Source organism: Equus caballus, chromosome 7 (genome assembly GCF_041296265.1).
Source record: "Equus caballus isolate H_3958 breed thoroughbred chromosome 7, TB-T2T, whole genome shotgun sequence".
Taxonomy (NCBI): Eukaryota; Metazoa; Chordata; class Mammalia; order Perissodactyla; family Equidae; genus Equus; species Equus caballus.
The window spans coordinates 84,828,882-84,850,169 of record NC_091690.1 but is presented as its reverse complement, the minus strand read 5'-3'; the positions used below and the strand labels follow the sequence as shown (position 1 = coordinate 84,850,169).

General features: G+C 37.0%; 1 protein-coding gene across 6 annotated transcripts in view; it reads right to left on the bottom strand.

The window, feature by feature from the left end:
- FAR1 (fatty acyl-CoA reductase 1) overlaps positions 1-21,288 on the bottom strand; it is a 76,682-nt gene that overhangs the window by 24,236 nt on the left and 31,158 nt on the right. For all 6 annotated transcript variants that reach the window (XR_011441137.1, XR_011441138.1, XM_023646076.2 and 3 more), the window contains 3 exons: positions 16,535-16,730; positions 8,096-8,271; positions 1,561-1,740 (listed from right to left, as the gene is read on the bottom strand). Coding sequence is in view for 4 of the 6 variants with exons in the window: in XM_023646076.2 (XP_023501844.1) it covers positions 1,561-1,740; positions 8,096-8,271; positions 16,535-16,723 (545 nt within the window). In the remaining 2 variants the exon portion in view is untranslated. The remainder of the gene's footprint in view (positions 1-1,560; positions 1,741-8,095; positions 8,272-16,534; positions 16,731-21,288) is intronic.

Sequence of the window (21,288 nt, the reverse complement as noted above, 5' to 3'; positions counted from 1 at the left end):
CCTGTTAGTTAAATCACTTTGTAAGCAAAGAAAGGAAATCAAGAATTAGAAGGTTACTGGCTCTTTCTCAGCAACCTAGATGTTTAGAAATACCAACTGCTAATAAGAGAAAAAGTAAAAAGCTTCATTAACTCCCATATTCAACTTTTCCTAGAGATGTTAAACACTTCTGCCTACTGATCTAAGAGGAAGATGAGGTAGATACTTGGGACCAGCTAAGAAAGGGAGTCAGAAAACAGAAACTAGGGAATTACCATAAGAATTTCTTGGTAAGCTACCATATTTACTAACTTTCTTACAATCTATCTGCTTCCTCATAGTGCTTAGCAGAAAAATCTTAAAGAAAAGGACTTGTGGGCTTATTTTAGGAGAAAACTTGGAGAAGGAGCTGTGAACAGCTACGGACACTCTGTACACCCTTGGGAAGAAAAGAATGCAACTGAGAAAACACAGGATGGTAACTAACAAGCTGAGAGTGGACAGGATCTCTGGGAAGAAAGGAGATCTAAGGGGAAACAGAGAAGCATAAAGGAAGAAAAAGCTCTACAGGGACATTACATGAAGATTAACAAATATATGAAGACATGATGAATACTAGAATGTTTCTATAATTATAATCTATAAAAGAAAACAACGAGCCTTCCTCTTTTGTTTTTGCTCTGATCTTGTCTGTTTCACTTGATGAGAAGCAAATGAAATCTTCGCCATTGTATAAGCATACTTCACTTACTCCCTATCCATCAAATACTCACAAATACTTCTTTTTTTTTTAATGATTTTTTATTTTTTTCCTTTTTCTCCCTAAAGCCCCCCAGTACATAGTTGTATATTCTTCGTTGTGGGTCCTTCTACTTGTGGCATGTGGGAGGCTGCCTCAGCGTGGTTTGATGAGCAGTGCCATGTCCACGCCCAGGATTCGAACCAACGAAACAGCGGGCAGCCTGCAGCGGAACGCACAAACTTAACCACTTGGCCACGGGGCCAGCCCCCTACAAATATTTCTCATGCAATAACTGCTAATAGGATCTTAGTCCTCAGAAAGACGATAAACAGTAACACTAGGAGTACCAATGAAAGGATCCTGTCTCCTCAGATTTCCTAATAATTAAAGGCCCCTCTATAGATATACTCCATTGGGCAAAATAAAAAGGATAATATTTAATAAATTAGAACTTTGCTAATGAAGGCAGTCATCAGTCTCCATAGGTATCAGGTACTACTTAGTCACTAGGATTGATTTTCTGGAAAACAGTGGTCCTAGTATCATGGATGAGTTGTTCACAGGCCTTCTTCCAACCATCATACTTGGACAAAAGTGGAAGCTCCACAACTGACTTCACCAACAGTCATTTAGACCTAAATCTATACAATAAAAAGAACATACCATAGTAAAGTAATAACTTGTTGAAAAATAAAGAGATAAATGTATGTACATATGTGTGGGTAGAAAGAGGTGAGGGGAGAGAGATGAAATAGACCAAGAGATATATATAAATAGATAAACTTGGATCCAAAGTTTTGGGATCAAAGCAAATGTATACAAATTTCAAACAAACATACTCTAAAGAATCAATCAGCTTCTTGGGATCCACAGGGGGTGGATAGACTACTTCATCAATATGCTTTCGATTGCAGTAGGCATATGCTGTTGATACATGCATGAACACTTCCAGATTCTTCATTTGTTGTGCAAGGAGAATAAGCTGTTGTGTAGCGATCACGTTTAATTGAACAGCATCTCTGTAAAAGAAAAGACGACAATGAAAAGTTTGGAAGCTATGTCATTTATTTCACCTGATAAAAAAAATCTTATTTCCATTAGAGAGAAAGACAGACAGAGACAGAGAGATTTTTGTTTCTTTACAACTGATCCTTTAGCTCTGATTTTGTGTATTTTATTTCAGTATGAAGTACATCCATTCTCAGTTGTGCTTAAAAAGAAAGATTTTCTGATTATAAAATAAACTTCATATTAGAATTGTAAAAAGTAAAAAGTAAAAATTTTAAATTACCCAGAAATAAACACAAATAATTGCTGTCTTTGGCTTTTATGTATATATTTTGAAGTCATGTGAGCTTTCTCTTGCATCTTGATTTTTAAAAGTACGCAGTTTCATGATATGGATGTACCACAAGAAGAAACCAGAATGGTTATCTGAATTGAATGTTTTACCTAAGCTTACCAGGGGCAATGACCTGGACGGGAATCTGGCTTCCCCAGGTCTTTTGGAGAACAGTCATAAAATCTTTTCTTCCTGTCCCTTCTTTTTGTGAATACAGAAATGCAATTACTTACAGAAATGAAGCAATTATTATAAAAAGAAGAATTTATTAACAATATGGTTTGAAAATGAAGTGAACTAAATTTTTTCGTCTTCATATGAATTGGGCTATTTTTCCATAAACATATTTAATCAGAAATATGCAGTGAAAGCAAGATCACGCTAATAAACTTGATTGTCATGCCCTCAAAAGAAAGAAAGAAACTAGAATGGTTAAACAATTCTAAAATGCTAAGGCTGAGTCACCAACAATGGTAAAACAGTCAAAGAAAACCTGGAAACATTAAATTATATTAACATATAATCAAGTTAGAACATACTTTTTCCCTCTTTGTAGCAATTAATTCAAACACCTTTATAAGATTATCTTACAAAATTCAAAAGGGTATTCTCATAAAACTGGTACATTTGGTACAAGAGGCACACGCAAGATCCCAAGATGATTTATATATTTCCTTCTTGAAATTTATTTGAAGCAAATAATTTCACAAATGCAAAAGTATATATGGAAAAAAATAATCAGTGAAGCATCATCTAGTAATAGCAAAAGCCTAGAGAGCCCAAATATTCACTATGAATGAGAAGGTTTAACACAGTAGGCATTTTATCACAATGAAAGAATATAGCCATTAAAATAATTATATGACAACTATAAAAACATGGAAAATCTGTATGAATATTTAAAAATACATAGATTATGAAGTAAATCAAGATTAAGAACAAGATGGAATAAGACCTGAGTTCAAATCCTGACTTGGCCTACCTATCAGCTAGGATTAGGTGACCTTGTAAAGTCACTCAAGCTACTCGGGTCTCAGTTTCCTCACCTGTAAAAGGGAACAATAATGGAGTCTACCTACTAGGACTTGCATAATTTTTAATGAAATAAATAGCTTGCAAGTATTTAGCATTATTCTCAACATAGTCTCAAAAACAGATATTCAATAAATACTAAGATAATGAGATGGTGAGTAGTTTTTTGCTTCCTATTAAACTTTTGTTTATAGTTTGTTATTTGAGAAAAAAAGATGAAATACTCAAACTAGTAATACTACGGTAAAACCAGCAAAGTAATATACTGTTGGTGACACTATAAATTGCTACAACTGATCTGAAAGAGACCGGACAGAGTACCAGGAATTACAGAAGTGATGCCGTTATTAATCTAGTCCATCTAGTGAAATTGTAACTCAGAAGAAAAATTAACTTTTCAAACAAAAAGAAATGAAAATTCCCTAAATTTGCTATACTAAGTGAACCTTATATCAACATGATGAAATAGCATCACATCATGAAAACTGCAACTATGACAATAATTAGAAACAGAGAAATTGTTTCTATAAATAAAATTAAAATTCTGTTTACATTTCATATAAAACAATATATGTTCAAAGATGGACAAGGAAATTTTTTTAGAAATAAAAATAGTGAGTACTTTCCAAAATTCTAACATTTTCAGTATTTAAGAAGAAAAAATCCAACTATTCTTTTAAAAAGGACATGTCACAGATGGAATCTGGGCCACTTGACTGCAGAGCAGGACTGTGAAGCTATCACATCTGTAAAACAATGGGGATGGGAGGGCACAGACTTGGAAGAGGCACACAGAGAATATTCTGTTACAGGTTCCTAAGGACAGGACAACCAGTCTGGGTCACCAGAAACAAGCATAATTCATGAGAGGAAAAACTCCTGGGCCTTATTTTTAATTCTAATTTAATAGTATCTGAGAAGCTATGAACACACAGTAGAAGGAACTTTTTTTAATGAAATAATTGGGTTGGGGGGGTCTTACAATCATGAACGTATTTTCTTTCTTCCTTATCTCAACTGAGAGGGTAAAATCTGTTCAAATGGAAATCCAGCAAAGACATTTCACAGAGAGGACACTGTCCACGAGACTGTAAGGCAACGTGTTATTTTCTTTCGCACTTGCAAAACAATGGGGGTAGGGAGAGTACTGTTTTCACAGCAGTACACAAAGGATATTCTGTTACAGGCTCCTGAGGATGGTGACAGAGCTTCTGGGTCACCGAAAATAAGAAATAACTTGAGAGAGGAAACACTCCTGGGCCTTGCCTACCCCCACCCCCTACCCACCCATTTGTACCTGAGAGCCCAAACCTGAAGGCATTCTGTACCCGCAGAAGTAACTCTTAGTATCTCCGCCAGGCTAGTAACCTCACTCTATTCTACCACCATCCAATCTCTACTCCATTAAACTTCAGGCTGAGACCATGACATGTCAGATCAGAAAGCATTTAGTATTAAACAAAAATAACGTTCTCATTATGTTTGGTTATATAGTCATAAATGCATCTTAAATAGCATGGCTTTTGGAAGGAAGCGCAAAATGAACAAATCTTTGTAATTATAGTCCACCATTAATACAGACATAGAAACCACTTTAAATAAAAAGAAAACAACTTGAAATGCCAATAAATTTTCTTGTTCGCTTGTCTTCTGCAGACATCCTGGATTGTTCAAAATCTATGTTGACAATATTTCTAAGACCTTAAACTAGAGATATCACACTTGGCATGACAGACAGCTGGGGGCTTACTGAAAATGTAGATTGCTTGACCTCATCCTCAGACACTTTCTAATATCTGAATGGAGGCCTGGGAAACTATATTTGAAATAAATTGCCCAGGCCATTCTGATTTCTCTTTCCCCTTCCCCACCTCTGAGAAAATATTACCTGGATAAGATCTTCTCACTACTGCTGTTGATTTTTTCTTCTTCTTCTTCTCCCCAAAGCCCCACCCCCCAGTACATAGTTGTATATTGTAGTTGTAGGTCCTTCTGGTTGTTTGGGACACCGCCTCAGCATGGCTTGATGAGTGGTGCCATGTCTTTGCCCAGGATCCGAACTGGTGAAACCCTGGGCCGCTGAAGGGGCGCATGCGAACTTAACCACTTAGCCACAGGGCCAGCACCTGATTTTTTTTTAAATTTAATGACAACATAGACACAGATGTCTAGGGACCAATTAATCAATCTTAGGATAGGAGACTCAAATTTCCATAATTTAAATCACACCCAAGGCTCTTGCTAAACATGAGGATTCCTGGGTATCCCAAAACTAGAAGATCTCAATTTGGCAAGTACAGGTCCAAAATTCTGCATTTTTAACACATTTTCCAGGAATGGTTCATATACATTCTAAAGTTTGAGAATCAATGTTCTTAGACTCAACAGTTTCTTGATCTTTTCTAATCATAAATCTTTACTTCCACTCCTTTCTGAACACCTACTCTCATATTCATATCCTGAGACTTAACCCCCCAAATTGCTCCATCTCTGAAATCTCACACTAAGAATTTTCCCTAGACCACACCATCTCTCTGTCCTTCCACTTCTCCCCTTTAGCCTGTTTTCTGTCCTCACCATGGTCTCTAGTTTCTTGATACTTCTTTACTCTCAATTCCACTGGCCCTGTCCTATCTTCACTTTCCTTACTACGTAGGGTATACCACACCCCAGGATCAACTATTTAAGTAACTCCCTTTATTATCCTCAGTATTTCTTTACAATTCCTAATCTAAATATCCATTTTTTTTCCTACCTGAAGGCTTACAAACCACCATATGTGAAAAAAAATGACCTCTATACATCTCAACTCAACTTGACGTGTGCTCTTCAGTAACTCCTTATTTTCTATCCTATATTAAGCTTATTTAAGCATAACCTATCTCCTCTATTTGACTATATGGACTTTGCAAATAGGATCTGTGTGCAGTTTATCTTGGTTTCTCCCAAAATATTGGATATCATGTTGGGAGTAAAATCTGGACTTTTTTGCCCTGGCAGTAAAGGTTTTGTGTCATTTTTTATTTGTGGGTTAATTTAAAAAATGGTTATAAAGAGTAATTGTTTTGTAAGTAGTTATTATACGTCAACCTATAGTATTTTAGAATGTCTGGTCCAAATCTAATGTTGCAATATACCACTGAGACATCAATATCCATTAAAATTGCTTCACAGAAAACAATAATTTCAATGTAATGACTAGGGTTAGGTCATTAAACATACAAGCCTTGACAAGGAAGAAACAAGCAATAAATTTTCTTGTTCACTTCTCTGCCCTTCCACAATGGTATCTCCAGTAAAAGAAGAAAGGGTAATAAAGAAGAGATTTCCCTTTCATTAATAGCGGCCTTGCTTACCCTGCGGGGAACAGAAAGAGAGAAAAGTATCCTCCTTTGGTCTTCCTCATAAAGGTAACTTTGATGAGTCTCACCCTAAGGAATGTTGCTTATTTGCAAATCAATTTCGCCTTTAAAAGCACCTAATTTCCCCTTTAAGCCAATGAGGACTATACCACAATTATCCAGTATGTGCATACTTTTTTTTTTGAAAACAGTTTCATAGGGCTGTGTGAACTCTTTCCTTTAGTTATGAAAAAAAATAATGAAAGCCAGAACTATGGGGGGAAAAAATCTGTTAGACTATTTCATACAAAAAACCTACCTGTAATCACACTACCCAAAGATAATAACTAGCACATAATGAAAGACACGTACCTAAGTACAGATATATGCATATACATATTTTATGAAAATGAGATAATACTATAGGTCTAATAAGATTCTTTTATCACTTTTGAATCATGAACACATAATGGCTGCACGGAAAGAACTAAAAAGTAAATAAATTATCACCACCAGATAATAAACAATAAAGTCAAGATCAGAATTAAGGTACATAATTCCAAAGTTCATGCCCTTTCCAGTACACAGTGCTGCCTCAGCACTCAAGCATAAAATGGATTTGCCGATAAGATTATAATGGGTAACATTACCACGGTATAAAATAATGAATGAGAAAACGCCCTGAAAACTATAAAGCACTACTACAGAAATGTAAGGAACTATTACAGCACCCTCCCCTGGGATACAGCAAAACACATTATGAGGCATTGGCACTGAACTGTCATATTGTACTATGTCAATTAAGGTTTATACTTCTATATTAAAGACAATATGGGAGATAATCTAAAAGCCTTTTATAATCAGATTTTAATTTAAAAACATTTTAAGAAAAAGGCCTTCGAGTAATTGTGAAACTGAAAGAAGCTTGCACCATTGTAACCGGCATAAAACCATACAATTAGATTAACATTATAAAACTGTAATTTTGGACATACTATCAAAAAGAGTGTTCTGAATAAAGCACAATTACTTGAAATACATGTTTGTTAGATTTTTAAAAAAACAGTGAACATTAAGAACATAATTTTCTTCCTGAAACAGGCACCTTGAAGGAATTCCAAATGCTTTTTAAATTAAACTTACGCCTACTGTACCCTGCCCCAACACTGCTACCAAAGTTTTAAAACAAAAACAAGGTATGACTTAAATTTATAAGCCATTTTATCTTAGTCTACAAAACCTGAGCCTAATTTGTTAAAATTTTCAGATGGATATGTATGGAGGAGAAAAATAAAGCTGCTGGGATCCAGGCCTCTGAAAGAAGGGAGGGAAGAGGAAGCAAACACTATCAGTTGTAAGATAACACTCTAGCCAAGGTCAACTTCTCTTTCTTCTTCTCCACACTTTCCAGTTCTTGCCTTCTCCCTTTCACTATTTCAATTCGCGGCAACTCCGTCCAATAAACACGCTAGCTATCCAGTGTTTCTAAACTGATACAAAGAAGGAAATTCTTTTAGCATTTTGTAGGACACTGAAAGCTGCAATTCACATAGGGCAAACAGCTTCAAATCACTTTCAAAACAACTCGACTATAAAGTAGAATTCAAATTAGATTTTTTAACTATGCTGAAGTTCAAATACATAAATAGCTTTACTTACCTTAAGTTTTCATTAAACCTTACTGTAGCTGCACAGTGGAATATAATATTGGTAGAATCTATGATGATGTCTTTATCTTCTTCACTAAGTGCCAGTTTAGGTTGGGTGAGTTCACTGTTGATTGCTATAATTTTCTCCCTAAAATCTGGATTTTCATCTCTCAATCTGTCAAAGAGCTATCAAAGGGGAAAAACTTTTAGGGCAGTATTTTTCAACTTTCTAAAACCCATTGTCATCCCCTTTTCCCCACCAAGAATCACTATTTTAAAAACTTCAACTATGCAAATCCTAAGGTTGCTCTTCTTAATTGCTATCATTCTGCATAGAAAACACTCTATGAAGCCCACTTTAGTATCCCCAGTTTAGAGACAAGCAATCTGAGACACAGAAACGGTAAACAACTTGCTGAGGACACAGAGACGGTAGTTTGCAGAGTTAAATTTGAACTGTTCATGCTTTTGTTGATTAGATTATATTACCCAGTGGGATAGGCCTGAAGCAGTACCGACATCGGGACAATGTCCACCATGATCATTCAGGTTTCTAAAATCCAGACCTTAATTTATCACTTCCTTTTATTTTGGTTGTATTCCCTTTCAGTAGATTAGAGTTAAATATCATGATTCCTATTCTACCTAAAATCTTAGAACAAATTTTTTAAAAGGGAAAAAAAAGTAAACATGTTAAAGGAAAAAAAGTTGGTAAGCAAATATGCAGATTAAAATCTGAACGAACTTGAGAAATATCACATGTGCATACACAGGATTCTAAACTGAAAATTGAATACTTCTTAAGTATACTCAAAGGAATAAATTTAACTAGAGAATCAGATCCCAAGGTGATTATAGTGTAGAGGTATATTCAATTGCAAGTCAAATTTTTTATTCTAGATTTTACAGACAAACATTGATGCTACCTCTAGCTTACTGCTCTATTACAGTTTGACTCTCCACTTCATCTAAAGGCCATATTTGCAGTTTAAGCAAGGATTCTCGATCTGGGAAGAAAGTCCATACGTGTTGTATACTCACTTTTACTTTCCTAAATGACTTCTAGTAGGTAACAGTCTTTCCCTCCACCACTCTTAGCTAGTGACTTCAATACTAACGTGTTCTTACATTAATTCATAAAATATTTTCTAAGCATTTCAGATGAGTCAGAGACCTTCTAGACACTGAGAAAACACGGAAACGACCTTTGCCTCACGCTATTTAGATTGTACCAGGACAAACTAGACAAGTAAACTAACAATTAAAACAGAGTTATAACTAATCAAATAGGGGTAATATTACAGTGCTTTGGGACTATACAGGAGAAAACAACTAACCCAAGCTTGGAAAGGACCTGAGATTATAAAGTAGAATAGTGTTCTAGGCAGAGAAAGTAGCATGTATAACCACCTGAAGTGAGAGAACATTAATTTGTTTGGGAATTAAAAATAATTCAGTAAGGGTTTGGCCCAGTGGCGCAGCGGTTAAGTGCGCATGTTCCGCTTCGGCAGCCCGGGGTTCATGGGTTCGGATCCCGGGTGTGGACATGGCACTACTCGGCAAGCCATGCTACGGCAGGCGTCCCACATACAAAGTAGAGGAAGATGGGCACGGAGATTAGCTCAGGACCAGTATTCCTCAGCAAAAAGAGGAGGATTGGCAGCAGATGTTAGCTCAGGGCTAATCTTCCTCAAAAAAAAAAAAAATTCAGTAAGACTTGGCCAATGACGATATGAGGGATAAGGAAGGTACACTTCATGAGGACACGAATCACATTTGTTTTGCTCAGCATACAAGCCCTAGATAGCAGAATGCCTGGCAAGATACAGACATAATAAACATTTGTTAAGTGAATAAATTCATTAGGTGGAAACCAGTGGAAGAGAAAGAAGTACAGTTATGGAGATATGAGTTCAGTTCTGTGAATGCCGAGTGTAAAGTGCCTATGTGACACCTCAGATGATAGGTCTAGCAGAGGTTAACTGGCTCTGTGGGTCTGGAGTTGTGGGGAGAGCCAGACTACTGACAGCGATTTTACTAACCACACACAGGTAGCCTGTGGTAGAAGATCATCCAAGTAGCAGCACTGATGAGCAGCTGAGGTCTGAGGTCCAGACTACAGGAAGCTTTTTCCAAATCTAATTTAAAATACAACCATTCATCTCACATTAAACAGAGGATGCTGAGTAATCACCTATCTGGACCTAGTAAGAAAAGATCAAGGCCTAGGGAAAAACTCTGAAGAATACCAATATTCAAGGGGCAAGCAGAGATAAAGGAAGCTGAAGAATGACCAGAAAAGAACTTGTAACACCTTGAATTGACACTTTTTTGTTCTGTCAGATTGCCAACGACCTTTAATTCCCCCTCATATCAGATATCTCTACCACTACTACCAAGACATGACCGTGCTGCTTCACAAGTTACATCTCAAACTTGATACTCCTCCCCTCTCTAGCCACCATCTCTTTATTCAGTACCATCTTTTCCAGTGAATTTAACCTACCGGTACCCCAATTAGTTCCTACTTTATTAAGTTCACTAATGCCCTCTGTAATATACTTTACTCCCTGTCCAGCATTTATTTTGTAGTCAGCTATTTTAATTCAATCCTCACCATCCAAAGGAATTTCTTTTCCCAGAGACGTTCCCATAAACCAGTGGTTCTCAACTAGGGGCATTTCAGCCCCTGGGAACACTTGGTGATGTCTGGAGACACCTTTAGTTGTCACAACTGGGGGTGGGGAGGCGGGGTGGCGGTAAGGAGCAGGAGCTGCTGGCACCTACTGGGTAGAGGTCAGGAATGCTGCTGATCCCTGCAATGCACAAGACAGCTCCCATAACAAGGAGTTATCCAGCCCAAAACGTCAACATTGCTGAGGTTGAGAAACTGCTCTAAGACAATGTTCCACTATAGTGTATGCTCTGTGCCTATGCTCTTTACTGTTTTAAAACCATAATAGGCTTTACCTCTAAGTTTCTTACCAACTTCAAGTGTACATTCCCTGCTACTTGACACAAAAAGGACTCATTTTACTCATTCACCAGCAATGCTATACGTAACGGGGAATGAGCGGCCCTAGGATTAAGTGGCAGGATGTGCTAGGACGGAATTAAAGGCATAAAATAAAATGACAAAATTTTATGGAGTGTTTGAGTCCGATACTTATTTAGACAAATATTTGGGGACAAAGTATTTTATATTGAAAATAATGGCCATGTCTTTACGCTATCCCACAGAAGTTCAATGAAATTTCAGGCTTTAAATAGAAGATATTCATTTTCTTTACAAATTAGACTTAATGGAGAGGAAAAATTCTAGAAGCACTGCCCTACAGATCCCAGAGGGGATGCCCAAATCTTTTATATTTTACTCAGGCCCTCAATTCCAACCAAGACATCAACTTCAACAACTGCTCCTATCCAATCTCTGCATACCTCTGCACTCTCTCTTCTTTCCCTCCTCCCTCTTAAAAACTCTCCAGAATGTAGTCTCCAGTAAGGCTGGGACTCTATCTTATTTATCTCTGAATTCAACACCCCACATCAAGTCGAGTGCCCAGCACTGAGTAGGCACAATAAATGTTTTCTGAACAATAAAAACTGACTAAGAATAAACAGCCTCTCACTAGGGGAAGAGAGACTGTTAGGAGGGAGATTAATGAACACCAATTACAAATCGTTCACGATAAGATGCCAAGATGAGTAAACAAAGGGCAGAGATGGCGACAAAACACACATGCAGGTATTTTTACTTAAAAAAAGCCTTGTGGCCTTACAGCCCCTCAATGACTCCCTTTCTCATAGGTTTCCAGGGAAGCAAAAGATTCCAAAAGGACTCAGGAGAGAATCAGAAAGAGAAAAAATGGTGAATGTAGACTAATTTGAGTAGTTGAGAACTATAGAGATAATTTCTAAATTTCTGAGAAGGAATCCCACATCTCACAGTTACAGATAAAAGCAACATGTTGAAGAGTATCTGCTGTATGATGTCAAAGACAAGCTAATGTGATATGACAATTAGTTCCAATCCAAAGAACTATCACAAAGGTACACTTATGTGCCACATAACGATGTTTTGGTCAACAATGGACTGCATATACGATGGTGGTCCCATAAGACAGTACCATATAGCCTAGGTGTGTGGTAGGCTACACCAACTAGGTTTGCGTAAGTACACTGTGACGTTTGCACGACAATGACATCACCTAAAGACACATTTCTCAGAATGTATCCCCATCAATAAGTGACGCATGACTGTACATGAAGTTCACTCGAAGTGAAAAGTCTAGTTGGTTGCTCTGTAGAAGCATCTGCTACTATTTAGGTTTTTTTGAACAGAGCTGTAAGAACTTAGATATTCAAATAAGCATTATTCTCAATCCAAAATAAATGCTATAATCGAAATTCCTTTTTGGGGTATGCCTTCAGAGTCAGATTCCTCACGTGTACTAAAATTGAGCTCATAGCTTTCTAATCACTTTTGTTTCTGACTCCAACTTCATTCTCTGAATCTTTAGTGCTAAGCTCGGGTTCAAATTAATTTTGGATGTCTGTGCAAGTCAACTCTTTCCTTAAAGCATGAACATTTCCCTTATTAGGTACATCCATAAGAATGTGCTGGAAGTCTGTCTAAGTAACACTGCATACTCTTAAACAGCAGCAGTTCTCAAAGTGTGGTCTAAGGATCCTACTAGTCTCCCAGACTATTTTAGGTAGTTCACAAGGTCAAAACTATTACCATACTAAAACTAAGACATTATTTGCATTTTTTTATTTTCGTTCTCTTAAAAGTGTAGAGAGGAGTTTCTCAAAGGTCATGTGTGTGATGACATCATTGCTCTGATGCTAACGGAATGTGTGCTTGTATATTCTTTTACTTTAGAAGGTTCTCAGTTTTAATTTCTATCACAATAAATATCAATAAGATATTTGAAACAAAATTTCACAAAAACAAAACCTCACAAAAACAAAACCTCTTAAATTTCAATAATTTTTAAGAGAGCAAAGGGGTCCAGAGACCAAAAGTTTGAGAATCACTGCCTTAAATAAACAGAATCTTCCAACCTATTTGGCAGACATGAAAAAGTATAGCCACAAGGTAATGGTATCAGTCTGCAATACACTGCAGTCAATCTACCATTTCAAATAATTTTCTCAAGAGTTATAATTAAAAGTCACTTGGAAAAAATGTGTAAATTATATCATGTGTTTTAAAAATGTCCTTATACTAGTCTACAAAACAGTTTCATTTTAAAATGATATGGAACACAGCTCAGTCCCTCTCCTCAGTTCTCGGGAAAAATCTGAAAATGAACTCTGTACCTCCCACACTTTAAGATGGCAAGTTCTTCAAGTGCAGTTAATATGTAGTTACCTTTTCTGTTGGTAAATATTGAAATATTAACTTACATCTTACTTTTAAAAATAAATACCTGGAAAGTTCCTGTGGTAAATCTTTAATCTAAGAGTTTAAAGTTAATACTATTTACACTCTTCTCATTTTAATTGTATTTCAGGAGGCAGAAACCTTACTTGGGGAAAGCAGGAATGTTGGTAGAGAACACCCCGGCACTTAATACCTACGTTACATGCCTTATACAGCTCCCAGTAAGGCAAAAACCACAGCTTGCCCTGGATCTTTCAGCCCATCAAACAGCACCCAGGGCAGGGCCTCTGCGCCTGCTGCCTCCTCTGCCTTGAACACTCTTCCTCCACGTACCCACAAGGATTCCCTCACTTCATTCAGGTCTCTGCCCCACACGTCACCTGAGAGAGAACCTGTCTTCCACCGTATCTAAAGGAGCACCTCCATCACTTTCAATCCCCTTTACCTGCTTTCCTTGTCTTCACAGCAAGTATCACTATTCAACACCTTATAGATTTGTTAACTTATCTCCCTGACTAGAATGTAAATTCTCCGAATGCTAGGACTTTGTTTTGTTCTCTGTTACATCTTTAGTCACCTGAACAGGCCCTAGTGCACCAGCAGGACTCAACATATCTTTGTGGCAGGGAGGGTAGGAGAGGAACGCAAGCACATGAGAGTTTGGGGCAATGGGAAGAACATCACTAAGGTATAACTAGCTACGTGAATTATACTGCCATTGAGCAGCTCTCAAAGAAGATTTTTTTTTAAGTAATTCAGAGAAAAGAAGTTTTTCTAGTTGAAGTAAGAATTATTTAAAGTTTTCAAGCGAGGACAAACTAAATTAATAAAGTAAACAGTGGAGACAAACATAAATTTTTTTTATTCTTTAACTCCCTATTAATGGTATCAAATAATTTTTTTTTTGAGGAAGATTAGCCCTGAGCTAACATCTGCTGCCAATCCTCTTTTTGCTGAGGAAGACTGGCCCTAAGCTAATATCCGTGCCCATCTTCCTCTACTTTATATTTGGGACGCCTGCCACAGCATGGCTTGCCAAACGATGCCATGTCTGCGCCCGGGATCCAAACTGGCGAACCCCGGGCCCCCAAAGCGGAACGTGTGCACTTAACCACTGCACCACCAGGCCAGCCTCAAATAATTTATTTTTAAAAGAAAAAACTAATATTAATTTACACTTCACTGCTAAAACCCTCTGTGTATAAAATTACCTCTTTATAAGGGGGAACAAAATACAAACAAGGAAAACATGGATGCTTCACACAGAAGTGAAGTTTATCTTTCTGAACCAAAATTATATTTGAAAGGCAATCATTCTCAAACAACACGATATCTCAGTAAAGAAAATATTCTACATATAGCTTAATGTCTTCTTAACTCATCATGTCATCATAGTGAATATTGGCTATTGTATTTTATCATAATACTGTGATATTAAGACAATTAAAAAGTTATATTTTAACACCCCCAAACTTCTATACATGTCTTAGTGTGTATGTTTCCCGTTTTTTCTCATAATTGTTCTTCTGCTATCGTACTTGTCACTCCTGGAAGATATGCTCCCCATTACTGCCCTAACCCATAACCTGACTCTTCTTGCTGTGTTACATGTTATTCTTATTCTCTACCCTTCACCCTCGTTTTTCTGCTCTCTGTCGTCTTCTCTCTTAATTTTTGTCAACTTGGGCACCAACTGCCATTAGCTCTGGGAAATTAAGCTACTTTTACTCAGCATGTATCAGCTAGAAATCTTACAGCTAGTAAGCTATCCAACTCTAAAGACTACTTTACCCACTTACCACAAAGCCTTCCATCATCTTTTCTTTACTTTCTTATCTATTGGGGAAGTAATGTTACAAAGTAGAAAGATAACAGGGGTTTGTTAGCAAGTCATCTGTATTATCTCCAAGGTCTATCAGCTACAGAACCTCAGATAAAATTACAACCTCTGAGACTCACTGTCCATATTTGTAAAATGAGATCTATCAACATCTGCCCATACCAGAGGATGAGCTCTGGGTTGGACTGACAGACTGCAGAGACATTAGCTCTAACATTCATTAACGATATGACCTTGTGAAATGGGAATACCCGTACCTACCTTAAAGAGTTGTTGTGATAATTAAACACATATAAGGTGCTTTGCACACAGTGCCCAGCACAAGGTAAGTACTCAATAAATGTTAATCACTATTAACTACTTTACGGATTTCTACTGAAAGATCCAAACAGACTGGAAAACAAATCATGTCTAACAAATTATTTATTTATTAACTCTAGTGACTTAATCTATAATTAATCATCGTATCTTTTGACACTTTTCAGCAATTCTTTGACTGCTCAGTGACTCAGAGGTTTCTGGGTTTTTTTTTCAAACATCAGTCATAGCTGCTCTAGAGGGTTAAAACGTACCAGATGCCTATCTAGAAACTAAAAAATGACAGAGCTACTATACTAAACTTACTATCAATTCATGTCAGACAAATTCATTCATTTTGAGAGAATCCAAAAGCTTATGATTGTAAAATAATTTTAATCCAGCTCATTTCTACTTTTTCTTAGCACTATTTTTCTAAAGGGTCAAAATGTACGACATTTCTTATATTTTATGACCCCTCTGTCATTATGGTCATATTTGTCAAATGGGAATACGTAACTTTGTGACCTCCTAATATAGTTGTGGAGAGCAATCAGTGCTTACAAACTTTTAAGTGTTATCAAAGTATAGTGTCTTAGCATAGCAGGTAGTTAGAAATTACCTCAATTACTATTATTCTGAAGAGTATTTAAAATAGCTAATTACAAATAACCTGACTCAAGTATTCTAAATATTAAAGGCAATTTAGAACTTAATATAGAATTTTGCCTATCATAGAGGAAAGCTTTTTTTTCTCCTACTGATCACAAGTCATATCCAGTTTATTGCCATCCTTTAAGATTTTTTTTACTAATTTTTTTTCAGGATACTGAGGAAATATACCAAGATGTTAATGATTACAATAATTATACACCCAAACACACACTTTTTCTCTCCTCCAAATGATCATTTTCCACACTTACCTTGCCACTAATGATTTCTTCTACTCGCTCTTGGGGCGTCTGTCCAGCTTTCTGTCTGACCAAAACGTACACTGAATTCACCTTAGGACAAGACCTCAGCAGCTTTTCCAAAAGCACCTTCCCCAGGAAGCCAGTGGCTCCAGTGAGGAGGACGTTCTTGCCTTCGTAGTATTCGGGGATTGAAACCATCCTGATCCTAGGGAAACAGAGCAAACAAGCACTAGTTCAAAGACGTACTTTCATCCTTGTATACTAAAAATCTCTTGGTATTCAAATAAGTATTTTAAAGGACAGGCAAAAATCAAAGTTGAATGTTAACAAAAGGGACTTCAACATTGGGTTCACTGTAGAAAGGTAGAAAGAACAACGAATTAAAGCTATGGCTTCTCATACCTGTGTTCTCCCGCTGGATCACCTCTGACAACTCACTCCCCTTCTCTGGGCCTGGGTTTCTTTAGTACAGTTTACACTAAATGACCTCTAAAAATTCCTTCCAGCAATAAGAACCCAAATCTTCATTTAAACCTCTGTTAAACCCTAAACACAAATGAATAGTGTTTCTCTGTCTCCAGAAAGATTTATAACACCAAATAGAGGCCAGCAGCAAGACTAAATTGCCTAGGTTGTATAACATGGCAAGGTGTCATATTCATGTATCATCGCCAGTTGAAACAAGAAGAGGTAACACCAAGTCCTTTCTCCCGCATGTCTGTAGTGACAATATATCCAAAAAGTGCTTAAATTAAATTTCTCTTTTAAAAAAGCCATAATAAGATATATATGGGCTGACTTCTCCTCCTACCCAAATTCCACTGAAAAAGCAGAAAAGATAGTATACTAAGAGAAGGAACAAACAAAAGAACCATGATGAATGGAAAAAAACAAGATACAAAAGGAATCATGCAGTGTCATTATTCAAAGCTCAAACACACTCAAAACAATGCTCTTTAATGTTTGGAAATGTATATACACAATAATATTAATAGATGCATGAGAGGGAGTGCAATACAATCAGAGAATAAGAAGCTTCAATTATATTTATGTTTTATTTAAGCTGGGGAGTAGATACATGTGTCTTATGTCCAAATTTTTCATAATTATAAAAAACATCAACAATTTGAAAATAAGAAATAGACCCACTAACAAGCAAAAATGAAGTAAAGAATTTCTAGAAGAACCAGATGAGACTAAATTGATAGAGAAGCCGTAGCAGAAGAAATAACAACTCAAGCAACAAGTATAGGAAAGGACTATAAGGAGACAAGAGCTGTCCCAACCCCCTAAATAGAAAACACCAAACTCAGGATCAAGAAGCTGCATTAAAGCACAGGGAAATCAAGGTTATTAAAGATTTGCTCACAGAACAACAGAGCTAGTCATGACAAGTCTTACTTCCTGCATAAACTTTGGCTCCCAAGCTGAGTATCTAGATCTGCTGAGAAGAGCATTCAGCATGGGTGCTAGGGACAAAAGAGAAGTAGGGCTGAGACTGAGGTTGTACCAAACATCCACAAATCGAGGTGGAGGAGGTGGGGGAGAGAGGAAACAAAAACAACCCAAAGAAAAACGTTGGGGCCAGCCCGTGGTCAGTGGTTAAGTTTGCGCGTTCCACTTAAGCGGCCCAGGGTTTCACCGGTTTGGATCCTGGGCATGACATGGCACTGCTCATCAAGCCATGCTGAGGCGGCATCCCACATGCCACAACTAGAAGGACTCACAACTAAAAATATACAACTATGTACCAGGGGGCTTTGGGGAGAAAAAGGAAAAGGTTTAATAAGACTATTTCAAGATTTCAATGACCAAAAAGTCTAATTAAAACTATAGAGCATTAAACTTAAAACATTAATAACCTCATAGGGGAGAAATGAAGAATAGTTCTGTATGAATACACCTAACACATCTTGTAGGTATTAATGACAATTACATACCAAATATATGTTAAACACAGTGTCCTTAGAACACAACCCAGAACAAATTATCTAATTCTCTGAGTTTCATTTTCTTCATATGTAAAAGTTTCATCTGCATTTTATTTTATTTTTTTCTGCTTTTTCCTCCCAAATCCCCTCAGTAACAGTTGTATATCTTACTTGTGGGTCCTTCTAGTTGTGACATGTGCGATGCCACCTCAACATGGCCTAACGAGCGGTGCCATGTCTGTGCAGGATCCAAACTGGCGATACCCTGGGCTGCCAAAGCAGAGCGCAGGAACTTAACCACTGGGCTGGGCCCCATCATATGTAAAAATTTACTCAACAAATTAAGCATCTATATATAACGATATACACCTGAAATTCATATAATGTTATAAGGCAATGTTACCTCAATAAAAAATAAAGAAACTAGGGATAATATTAATAAATTAAAAAAAAAAAACCAGCATCAACTAGATACCAGGCACCAAAAAGTTTTCCTTGGGTATATATATGCATTTAAGACAGAAAAAGATACTAAGCAGTTTTCCCTCTAATAATTGAGGATTTTTTCTCTTTTTTTTAATTGAGTTAATGATAGGTTACAATCTTGTGAAATTTCAGTTGTACGTTAACGTTTGTCAGTCATGTTGTAGGTGCACCACTTCACCCTTTGTGCCCACCCCCCACCCCACCTTTCCCCTGGTAGCCACTAATCTGTTCTCTTTGCCCACATTTTTAAATTCCTCATATGAGTGGAGTCATACAGAGATTAGCCTTCTCTAACTGGCTTATTTCACTTAACATAATTCCCTCAAGCTCCATCCATGTTATTGCAAATGGAATGATTTTGTTCTGTTTTGCAGCTGAGTAGTAGTCCACTGTATATATATACCACATCTTCTTTATCCATTTATCTGTTGATGGGCACTTAGCTTGCTTCCATGTCTTGGCTATTGTAAACAGTGCTGCAATGAACATTGGGGTGCATAGGACTTTTGGAATTGCTGACTTGAAGCTCTTTGGATAGATACCCAGCAGTGGAATGGCTGGATCGTATGGTAGTTCTATTTTTAATTTTTTGAGGAATCTCCATACTGTTTTCCATAGTGGCTACACCACTTTGCACTCCCAACAGCAGTGTATCAGGGTTCCTTTTTCTCCACAACCTCTCCAACATTTGTTGCTATTAGTTTTAGATATTTTTGTCATTCTAATGGGTGTAAGGTGATATCTTAGTGTAGTTTTGATTTGCATTTCCCTGATGATCAGTGACGATGAGCATCTTTTGATCTGCCTATTGGCCATCCGTATATCTTCTTTGGAGAAAAATGTCTGTTCATGTCTCCAGCCCATTTTTTGATCAGGTTGTTTGATTTTTTGTTGTTGAGTTGTGAGAGTTCTTTATATATTATGGATATTAAACCTTTGTCAGATATATGACTTGCAAATATGTTTTCCCAGTTAGTGGGTTGTTTTTTTGTTTCAATCCTGTTTTCATTTGCCTTGAAGAAGCTCTTTAGTCTGATGAAGTCCCATTTGTTTCTTCTTTCTATTGTTTCCCTTCTCTGAGAAGACATGGTGTCTGAAAAGATCCTTTTAATACCGATGTCAAAGAGTGTACTGCCTAGGTTTTCTTCTAGAAGCCTTATGGTTTCAGGTCTCACCTTTAGGTCTTTGATCCATTTTGAGTTTATTTTGGTGAATGGTGAGAAAGAATGGTCAATTTTCATTCTTTCACGTATGGCTTTCCAGTTTTCCCAGCACCACTTGTTGAAAAGAGTTCTTTCCTCCTTTGTAGGCCCTCAGCTCCTTTGTCTAAGATTAGCTGTCCATAGATGTGTGGTTTTATTTCCGGGCTTTCAATTCTGTTCCATTATCTGTGCACCTGTTTTTGTACCAGTACCATGCTGTTTTGATTATGGTAGCTTTGTAGTATGTTTTGAAGTCAGGGATTGTGATGCCTCCCATTTTGTTCTTTTTTCTCAGGATTGCTTTAGCAATTCGGGGTCTTTTGTTGCCCCATATAAATTTTAGGATTCTTTGTTCTAATTCTGTAAAGAATGTCATTAGGATTCTGATTGGGATAGCATTGAATCTGTAGATTGCTTTAGGTAGAATGGACATTTTAACAATGTTTATGCTTCCAATCCATGTACATAGAATGTCTTTCCATCTCCTTATGTCGTCATCCAATTCTCTCAAAAAGGCCTTGTAATTTTCATTATATAGGTCCTTCACTTCCCTAGTTAAATTTATCCCGAGGTATTTTATTCTTTTTGTTGCGATTGTGAATGGTATTGTGTTCTTGAGTTCTTTTTCTGTTAGTTCGTTATTAGAATATAGAAATGCTACTGATTTATACAAATTGATTTTATACCCTGCAACTTTGCTGTAGCTGTTGATTACTTCTAAGAGTTTCCCAATGGATTCTTTGGGGTTTTCTATATATAAGATCATGTCGTCTGCAAACAGCAAGAGTTTCACTTCTTCCCTCCCTATTTGGATTCCATTTTCTTGCCTGATTGCTCTGGCCAGGACCTCCAGTACCATGTTGAATAAGAGTGGTGAGAGAGGGCATCCTTGTCTCGGTCCTGTTTTCAGGGAAATGGCGCTCAGTTTTTGCCCATTGAGTATGATTCTGGCTGTGGGTTTGTCATATATGCCCTTTATTATGTTGAGTTAGTTCCCTTCTATGCCCATTTTGTTCAGTTTTAATCATAAATGGCTGTTGGATCTTGTCAAATGCTTTCTCTGCATCTATTGAGATGATCATGTGGTTTTTTCCTCAGTTTGTTGATGTGGTGTATCACGTTGATTGATTTGCGGATGTTGAAC